Here is a 10401-nt window from a genome sequence, read left to right on the forward strand (position 1 = left end):
CTGCTGTGATTAGTGGACGAGAGGTCAGTGTGTAATGGTGAGGTGGTTCTGTTAAAGCCCTGAATTCTGCATTATTCATTAAAATGCCATTCTGGTTACATCTGTGCTGAAAAATGTACAATGTTCCCACATGGCTGTTGTATTTAAAACACAAAATATCCCCACGTGGCTGTCAGGCGCATATTCATCTGCGTACAGCAGCATATACCCGGATTATCTGGTATTTAATATGTCCGTGTTGCCAACAGCAATGTTTAATGCCAGAAACATTATCGGGCACGCTACTTTCCACTGGGGAGGAGTTATTACACGAGCACCAGACGGGACATAGCGAGACACAGCGAGACACAGATTTCTGCTCAAAGATGGTTTATTGTGTAGCTCTGGTACATTCAACTAAGGAGTGAGAAATTGTACAGGTCACATTCATCCGTTCCTCTACTGGCACATTCGTTTGTTCATTGAATTCCCTGATAGAAGGATGGGAACGAAATGAATTCCAATTCCTGCTCTGGGGTTTGTAGGTTAGTACTGCGGCCCTAGACTTGACGCGTACTCCGCCGGGTAATTAAATGTGCTGCAAAGCTCACATGACCAGCGAAATGTGCTGAGCCGGCACCACCGACAGGGCTGCCGTACGGGCACAGCAGTTGCAGCCAGCTGAAACTGCAGGAGACGGATGATTGGAAACATAAATGCCATTAATTATTCATTTTAACCAGCGCGTGGCCTTCGGACGCCCTTTTTTCCCCCCATTAATCGGAATCGTGCGGCTTGACACGCGAATGACCTTCCCTTCGACATGAAGCCTGGCTGGATGGGCCGCCCTGGGTCTGCTGGGATATCGGATTTTTGCTGACCATCAGGAAGTGTTATAAATAGCCTGAGGCCGCTCGTCCACCAGGCAGATCTGCATCGACCATAATGAAATGGAGCTACAGGACAAGCACCACACAGGGCATTTCGCTCTTATTCTACAGAATATCTGTACAGTTTCAGAGAAATTAACCGTATTATATAAAGCCGGCGTTCAGTTTGTCACGTTTCACACTCTTCTAGTATAAACTAAAGCAATTTGTAATATCTGATGCTCTAAAGTGAAAGAGAGAGAGAGGTCACCTTACAACAGAAATCAAAAACACAACAAGCAAAAATGACATTCAATAAGATACTAACCGGGAGGCTATAAAAACTGTGGCCAAGTAACCGTTTGGATGAGGAGTAATTAAAGGATCCTAGACGAGTTGCTGGCCACAGTCAGGAGCACGGCAACACACGGTACATTCATCCTGCGAGTGGGCCCAGAGCTCTTTGGGAAAGCTTCTTTTTTTATGCCATTATTAAAAACTCCAAAGGTGCAAAACCCTGTGCATGAGATTTTAAAATTGACCTGTAACATCTACAACTACATACCGATCCAAAAACGTATAGCGTACATGAGTAAGGCATTTAATGGGTGATACGTTTTATATACACTCAAATATGTGCGCTTTTCATTATTGGATCATAAAGGCCCATTTAATCCCGGATATTGTATCCCAATTCAACTGAGTTTGGTTTGCGGTTGATATGTATGGAAACCAGAGCTTCCCAACCCTGGTCCAGGAGGAACTTTCTGCCTGAAAGTTTTTGCTCCATCCCACAAGGTTTCACAACCTTATTATTGGGTCTGAGCCTAATTAAGGTGCGGTGGGAGTGAAGACTTTTGGCAGACGTTCCTTCAGGACCAGAGTTGGGAAATGACCAAAAAATCCACGTCAGAGGGACACTTTAAATAAACTGGACTTTTGAAATGGGCATTTATGAAATTAACTTTTAATATATGTTGTACTTTGACCCAAACTGCAACCAAATGCTTGTAAGTGAAAAGCAGAACTACAATTACCATCATCACATGCAGTGGCTGACCCGCCAGCGCTGAAGGGAGTTGTACAGGGGGGGGCATTTATATGGATACACCTTAATAAAATGGGAATGGTTGGTGACATTGAACACATTTTATAAGTGGTCAGAAACTTGTAAATATCTCATGAAAGAATAAAGCACACCATTGTTTTTCTTGTGAAATTACCAAATAAATTTGATGTGTCACATGACCCTCTTCCTATTGAAAAAAACTAAAGTTGGATCCAAGATGGCCGACTTCAAAATGGCCACTATGGTCACCACCCATCTTGAAAAGTTTGCCCCCTCACATATACTAATGTGCCACAAACAGGACGTTAATATCACCAACCATTCCCATTTTATTAAGGTGTATCCATATAAATGGCCCACCCTGTAGTTTATTTTCACTTCCGCTTGCTAGCCAACATTTATATATGAATTTCTAGGATCCAAAATGAGCTAAATTGCACAGTGTGTTCCTAAAACAGCAGAGAATGTTCCAACAAAATGACGACGACTGAAGCCAATGGGACTTCTTAAAATACTAGCTCTAGTAAAAATCTGAGAAAACATCACCATCCAGTAACCAGTAACCAGCATAACTATTATCTATCTCATTTGAATGATTTTACAATAGTGGATTAGCTTTGCTTTTAAATTCGTTAAAGGTTGTGGTCACCGTTCACTGAAGCCTTCACATAATTGTTTAGTCCAAACTAGCATAATGCTAAAATGCGATATAACGAATACAGCGTACAACTGTGGCTCTTCTAAAGTTAAGCGTAAAATGTGCGCCAAGCAAAGAGTTTAAAATGGACAGAGCACCACATGTGCCCCAGACATGGAGCCTACTGGACCAAGGTTCTCGTCACAGACCCCTCGTAGTATGAAGAATTCTGCATACGAGCGTTTTGAATCGATGACGGTGACGAGGCGTGTCTGGTCAATGTAGCCCTTGATGTTAAAAGCGCAATAACTACAGTATGTACAGGAGACGGGAAACGGCGCGTATTCAGCATTGGTTGGGCTGCCCGCAGTAGCAGCTCTGGCGCACATGCCGCAGTCGCTACGCATCACGGGCGCAGGGGTCTCTAAAGTCTGCAGGCTGAAAACGAACTGAATCGCATGGGCCGGTGGGCATCATCTGCATTTCTATTGCAAGAACGGAAATCGATCTGGAACTAACCCGTAGATTTGTGCATACTGCGCGTCAGTAGTGCATGCTGCCCCACATCTGCCAAACGTGCACATCGTGGAGCCTTGCGGCTTCTCGGGGACAAATAAAGTTGTTGTTTTTTTTCCACTCAAATTAGAATTCCAGGCCACAACGCATCTTATCCACATTCCAGGCACCCTGACATCCCACCTCGCACCTACATAAGAAAGCCAGCCCACACGGTTTCGTCTAGTCTATGTTCTCCATAGCAACAATCTTGTCTCATCTATAGAACAAAAGCGAAGCAAATGCAGATATAATAACTGTTCTGAGACTAAATGGCTCAATTATTCAGAGCTCAGACTAAAAAGCGAGGTCCTGGCACGTTGTCCTCAAAAGGCGCAACAAAGGCCGTAGAAACCGCAAGTTCTCGTCGTCTTCTACGATACATTCTCGAGGAAGTCAGGAGAGAGGTCAGGCGAGACCACAGGTGGGCTGGTTGTGGAACGGAACCTCCTCCGGGCCGCCGGGAAGGTCTGGGAGACGTCCTGTTCCGGCCAGCTTCCCCCCCACACGCACGTCCTTTAAATATTTAACACACAGGCGCCGTCCGTCCTCTTCCTGTCCCGTGTAAACTTCTGCCTGTGGCTGGAGCTCGGATTTTTGCATATTGTATGAAAGGTAGGTGGAGGAAGCTGTCGCCGTCACCGTGCCCGACCCTGAGACGCCACCAGCACCTGAACTCAAATATAAAAAAAAGCTGCGCAGGCTGCACCTGGTCACAGGACGAAGAGTTCTGCCAAGCCAGCAGACAAAGACACACAAAAGGGAGAAGACGTGGAGCTCCTGTCCTCCAGGGACGGCCACTTCTACTCCTACTTGAGTTTGACGGGCCAGGGAAGACACGTGCGGAGCCCCAGCATGGAGGAGAAGACGATGGTGGGCCGGTGCCTTTTGAGCCGCAGACCCTTCTTCAGCCTCTGGCTGTTCTCGGCCGAGTAGATCTCCCCCTGCTGGGCGGTGCCGGCGATGCGGGCCACCAGCTCCCCGTGGGCCACCGCCTCCCGCTCGGACCTCACGAACACCTCCCTCAACTCCTCCAGCCTCCGCTCCATCTCCCGGACCACGCGCTGGCGCTCCTCCACCTCCAGCAGGCGGCGCCGCGCCGCCTCGAACTCCATGCTGGAGCTGGGGGTCACCAGTCTGGAGGAAGGGGCCGTGGAGGCCGCAGAGGGGGGTTCGGAGCCGGCCGGCCCGGTCACCCGCCGGAAGTCGCCCATGGAGATGGACCTCCGCGTGGCGGCGGGAGGCGGGACCAGGGTGGTCTGGGTGGACGTGGAGGGAGTGGGGGAGCCCTTGTCCTCGGCTGCTTCCCTGCTCTTCCTCCTGTGTCCCTTCATGTTGGGCCGCAGCGGTCCGTTGTCTTCGTCCCTCCCTTGTCTCCGTGTGCTGCTTGCGCTCGGCTCCATTCATTAATAACAGATCCTAGCTGGCTGCCTGGCAGGGGGAGCTGCAGACCCTCACGCCATTGGTGGGCCGCTTGGAGGCCATGCTGCCTGCTGATTGGGCCCCTCGCCCTGCTCAGAATTGTCTCCGTCCGCTCCCTCCGCCACAGACCGCACGCTCGGCTTACGCAACCGTCCAAAGAAACGAGAGACGCTCTGCGATTTTCGAGCTTCTGCTCTCTGCCTCCCTCCCTCCCTCCCTCAAATCCATCCCAGCCCCCTCCTGAGATGGTTGCCCATAGCAACGCGGTCCTGACATCAGGCTTCAGGCTCTCTCCCCCACTCTCTCCAGCTCCCCAGTCTCCTCTGCATATCCTCATCTTACCTGAAAACGTGAGAAATGATTCACTACCGTCTATTTTTGGCAGCTGCAGTTGCTAAGCAACGGGGACCGTGGTACAACTCTGACGCCGGAGCATGTGACCGCAGGGCTCTTGAGATATGAAGGTGTGGACGACGGGCGCCGTAGTAACGCAGGATTAACGCCCTCTTCCCTGTTCAGCGCTGCGTGAGGTCATTAAATCATGTCACGCTCTGGTGGCACTTTGTGACAGAGCAGGGGTCACGGGACCTCGGGTTCTCGACCCTGTTCACATTGCACCCTGGTAACCTCTGAACTGTAACTAGAAAGAACCTCAGTGGAATCCCGACCCGGCAAGGTGCCACTGAGCAAAGCACCGTCACCACACACTGCTCCCCGGGCGCCTGTCATGGTGCCCACTGTCACCAAGGGTGATGGGTTATATGCAGAGGACAAATTTCACTGTGTGCACCGTGTGCTGCTGAGTTTCACAAGTGACAATCACTTAAAATTATCAACTAACTACAGGCCATTTTAATCAGGTAGGATTAATACGGTTAAAACGGTCTCTGTGGCGCAATCGGTTAGCGCGTTCGGCTGTTAGCTGAAAGGTTGGTGGTTCAAGCCCACCCACCACCCAGTGGTGGCCTAGCGGTTAAGGAAGCCTGTCATGGTGCCCACTGCTCACTCAGGGGGATGGGTTAAATGCAGAGGACAAATTTCCCATTCATTTAATAAAATTACTATTCTATTCCTTTAATTCATATTTCATATTATTAAGCTAATATTACTAAACATGTAAGTGTCTTGTTTTGGAAAATTTATTTTGTAACAACTTTCTGATTCATGAAACGCATCACATATATGAAGTTGACCTTTTTGACCTCAGTTTTATTTTGAGACGCAGTCCCTGACCGTGATTGGTTAATAGAGCCGTGTAACCGCATGATTCTGAGGATCGGTTACGCGCAGGACGTGAATTTCCTCAATATTTATTTCCCGTCTTACCGAAAGTGCCGGCAGTCTAGACAATTATTGATCGTTACAGTGACCAAGCTGGCAGAACGACTGGAGGGGGAAACACCCGTGGCCGGGCGGCGGCTGATGGAGGGCGGGGCATGTTGACTCGCTGGTCCCGGGAGGCTTCAAGCGAAGATGGACCTGAAAAGCATATCGGCCCACCTCGAACCGCGTCCGGCTGCAGGCCTCGGTGGAATTGGCTAGGAATGCATGGCTGCATTAGAGGCTTTCTGAAATATCAGATTTCATGGAAAACAAATGCACGCACACACGCCGAAGTAAAAGAAACAAAAAAAACAGCCGTTGCGCTCAATCCTTCGTCACTCATAACCTCTCCGTGTCAGATTAAAAACGAAGGGAACTGCATGATGGGAGTGCAGAGAGGAGGCCCGCGGTTCGGCCGGTACCGGCAGCGTGAGAAGAGCATCGGCCGCATCCGTTCTTTCGGTAAACGTCAGTCATTTGACATCGGACGGGACCGCTCTCAGGAAGGACACGCAAAAACACGTAATTTAATCTGGCCAATAAAAGCCCTCCATCTCCTTGACGGATGACGACTCTTCTTCTGGCCGTTTTTCTTTCTGTTACACGATCGATGGCTGCAGCCAATCGGCTGAGTCATAGCTGCGGTTTTAGTGCCTGAGATTTTCATTTGCGACTCAGAAAGAGCGTCCACACACACACACACACACACACACACACACACACACACACACATATATATATATATATATAAAATGCTGTCTGAGTAGAAATACAGATTCACATTAAACCAACATACAGTACACATTAACCATATATACAGTATAGATATTTTATAAAAGGTCATTCTTTATATATATATATATATATATATATATATATTTACATTTACAGCATTTATCAGCACTTATCACTGTTACAGGGACAGTCCCCCTGGAGACACTCAGGGTTAAGTGTCTTGCTCAGGGACACAATGGTAGTAAGTGGGATTTGAACCTGGGTCTTCTGGTTCATAGGAGAGTGTGTTACCCACTAGGCTATTGCCACCCTCATCATTTTTATGTATATTTATTCACGTTATTTATTTATTTATTATTATTTATGTAGGAACACACTCATGAGATGGTCAGTGCTGAAGTATGTGATGTAACCAAGTGGCGCAGTAAGGCAACCGGCAAAGGAATGTTGGCGTGTGATAAATATCTATGAGGGCCGGTGACGTTACGAGCACCAGACACACAGGCAGCATCTTTACGTAACGCTGCGGCACGAGCAGCATTTTTAATTCTCATCGACTCTGCTGGATTGGGCAGAAAAGTGCAATTTCTTCTGAAAGGTATTACTGTACTCGAACCTTCACTCAATGTCTGGGGGAAATGTGTCACTTCAGGAGGAAGGCCAAGCGGACCTGAGTGTTTAAGTGCAGATGGATCTTATGTCATCGGTTAAAAGCCACGCCAGCCCGGTGTCATCAATAATTAAGGCTAAAGCGTCACGGCTCAGGTCCAAGAGTCGAGGCTGTCGGAGGAACAGCACCGATGGACAGAAAAGAACAGAGGAGTCAGGGTTTTTTTTTTTTTTTTTTTTTTAATAGAAAGGCATCTCATCAGTCGGATTCGTTAGGCCCCGCCCCTGTCGAGGGGGAAGCGCAGGCGCGAACCCCCCCCGAAGGACCAACAACCCCACCCCACTCATCAGTGGCTAGGCACAATGCAAACCATGAGCAGCATGGCAACGGATGGACACAGAAAAATAAAGCACCTAGAGTAAAAGTGCGCCGATCGAGTAAGGGTCCCTTGCGTCACCCCGAAATCATGGAGCGAAAAAAAAAAAAAAACAAAAACAAAAAAAAAACCCCAACAAAAATCATTACGGGACATTTACAAACAGGCCGCAGCAAATATCAAAAAGTACAGCGAAAAGAAAGGGCTCGTCATAAATATAATACTACAGTACAGTACTCACTACTTGCCACATCGCTCCAGGCCACTGACTCTTACGGCTACAACTGGCTTGAAAAATAGGCTGAAAGGCGGGACGAGTTCATTCTCACAGCACATACCTACAAGAACATACAGAAATTCTCTTTTTTTATTTTTATTTATGCCACTTCAAAAGAATCAGCTGAGCAAAAAAAAAAAAAAAAAAAAAAAGCGGCAGCAATCTTCCACGGGACAGAGTACAGCATCATGGGTAAAAATGCCCGTCACTGGCTTAAGACAGCAGGTAAGAGGATAAATAAAATAAATTCCTGATCGTCTCTTTTATACAATCAGACCTTTTGAGTTGAATGTGCATTGAGGACAACATTTGGTAGTCGGGAGAACATCCATGGAATCCCGGTGAACATGCCACTATAAAGCACGGGGACGTGTCAAAAAAACAAACAAAAAAAAAATGGCTGACAAGGTCAGCAAGCCAAGGTTCAGACCGGCGAAGCGACGATACCGTAACTGTACGAGGCCATGCAAACATCTTCGGTGAGGGCGGGGCTTCCATGCCACGAGACGCAAGCTCACCAACCACTCAACAACAAGGCTCGCGGAACAAAACAAATGTCTCCTTTAATGTATTTCATTTTTATTTTCTTTCAAGAGCTGCGTGTAGTTTTAAAAAGAGGTGTGAGGGTTCGAGGGGCTACTGGTGAGCGTCGAACACGGACGCTGGGAGGGGTGGTGGGGTAACCGCGCGGTACAGACAGAGGGTGATGGACGATATGAAACTCGAACGCCGCTCTTCCTGGGCACGTGTGATCTCCATGGCGACTCCTGCAGGGTGCGGCACAGCGCCAACGTTCTGCTGCATCCCCCCTCCGGCCCCACCGGCGGCCCGGACGGCCAGAGAACGTGCTGATGGTGGGGGTGGGCTCCAGCTGGTGAGTCCACAGTCATGGCTCTTCTGTTGCGTTGGTGTTTGTACGTGAGTGTTTATGTGTGTGTGTGTGTGTGTGTGTCAGGAGTTTGCGACAGTCTTGCAACCCGTCGTTACAGAGAGGTGGACGGCAGCTTTTTCACGCGTCGCTGGGCCAGGATGGACGACTCGATGGGCTTCAGCTCCGGCGTGGGCTGGGAGCTCTTCAGAGCAGAGTAGGTGGCTGCCATCGCCCCCTACAGGAGGAGAGAGCGGTAACGTTTATTTAACAGAAAATAAAATTGGAAATAATCGCCAGAAACACACCCTCTGCAAGCCCATATAAATGTAATAGCTGCCTGCAACCAAGTGCATTCAGCATTCGAACCTTCGTAACCATAGAAACTAAACATCTATTTTTCAGGTCAGGTCACTTGTAATTGAGACTTGAGAAAGGTCAGTGTCTTCAGCAGACACGCCCTCGATGTTTAAATTCAGTTTTTTGCAACTTCTTTACAGTGCGATTAAGTCAGAAGTCATATTTTGTACCGCGTGGTCTTTAACTTGCAACATTCATAGTCATATCAGGAATCACTCCTTGATGGAATCACTTGCTTAGCTGTTGGTAGTATGTGAACAAGCGATTAAAGTATTGATAGCTGTAGAATTTACATCGCCCCCTTGTGGTCTCCAAAAGGTGATAATACAGACTGCATCAAACAGAGGGGTAACTGAATGAATAAGAAAGTGCACATATTGCCTAATGAAAAATTTAACACATTGTTGAATTTGTCAGTACAACATCCCTCATATTTGGCCAGGATGGTTGTTACCTTTACGAGGTTGGCATCCTGGTGCTGCAGCTGGCTGTTGGGCAGCTTCTCCCGCTGTATGATCCAGGGATGTTTCAGGACCTGCTTGGATGTCAGACGTTTGTGGGGATCCACGTGCAGCATCTTAGAGACCAGGCTCTTCAGGGGAAGATACAGAAAGTGAATGACAGGAAAAAAGCGCGTGTAAACGACAGATTAATAGCGCGTGTGCATCGCTGGGGCTCATTAATCTTTCTTTGGAGAAACACGGTTTTTCCTCATTAATGAAGCTGCTATGCGCTGTGAAAGTGCTCCTTATTAAGTTACACCGGACACGCAGTCATTAAGCCCTTGCTGTTTGTGCTAAATAGAGCAGTGAATGTGTGTCTCTGCATTGCGGCCCAGCCCAGCCCACCTTGGCCATCTCTGACACAGCATCCCAGTTTCCTCCAGTGAGAGTGAAGTGACCGTTGCCTATTCGGTTCAGGATCTCCTCTGGAGTGTCCTCTGGCCCGTTGGCAAAAGGAGTGAAACTGAAACAAAGAATTTAATGCATAAAAAATATATATATCATACTCCAAAACCATTAATTACATAACTTGATAATATGAACATAAGATATATACATAACAGTTAAGGGTTGTTTGTAAAAATCATGACTTTTACTCACTGAAACAAAATGGCTGAAAAAAGACTAACAAAAAGTGTTTTTAATGCATGTTTGGTATTTAAATGTTGATTATAATATCTTCATCACCATCCATAATTAGCCGTAGCATATATAGCTTGAAATGAAAAATGAGAAAAATAGTTCCAAAATGTAATGAATTCATATATGCTATATTCATTATAGGTAAATTGAAACATTAGTTTGATTTATATTGATGA

At 47.3% G+C, this 10401-nt stretch overlaps 1 protein-coding gene across 6 annotated transcripts in view; it reads right to left on the reverse strand.

The window, feature by feature from the left end:
* Positions 1-8414: 8414 nt before the first annotated feature.
* rps6ka1 (ribosomal protein S6 kinase a, polypeptide 1) overlaps positions 8415-10401 on the reverse strand; it is a 41898-nt gene continuing 39911 nt past the window's right edge. For all 6 annotated transcript variants that reach the window (XM_028974477.1, XM_028974471.1, XM_028974487.1 and 3 more), the window contains 3 exons: positions 9929-10046; positions 9535-9672; positions 8415-8958 (listed from right to left, as the gene is read on the reverse strand). In XM_028974477.1, coding sequence (XP_028830310.1) covers positions 8836-8958; positions 9535-9672; positions 9929-10046 — 379 coding nt within the window. In that variant the 3' untranslated portion in view covers positions 8415-8835. The remainder of the gene's footprint in view (positions 8959-9534; positions 9673-9928; positions 10047-10401) is intronic.

Source organism: Denticeps clupeoides, chromosome 1 (assembly GCF_900700375.1).
Source record: "Denticeps clupeoides chromosome 1, fDenClu1.1, whole genome shotgun sequence".
Lineage (NCBI taxonomy): Eukaryota > Metazoa > Chordata > Actinopteri > Clupeiformes > Denticipitidae > Denticeps > Denticeps clupeoides.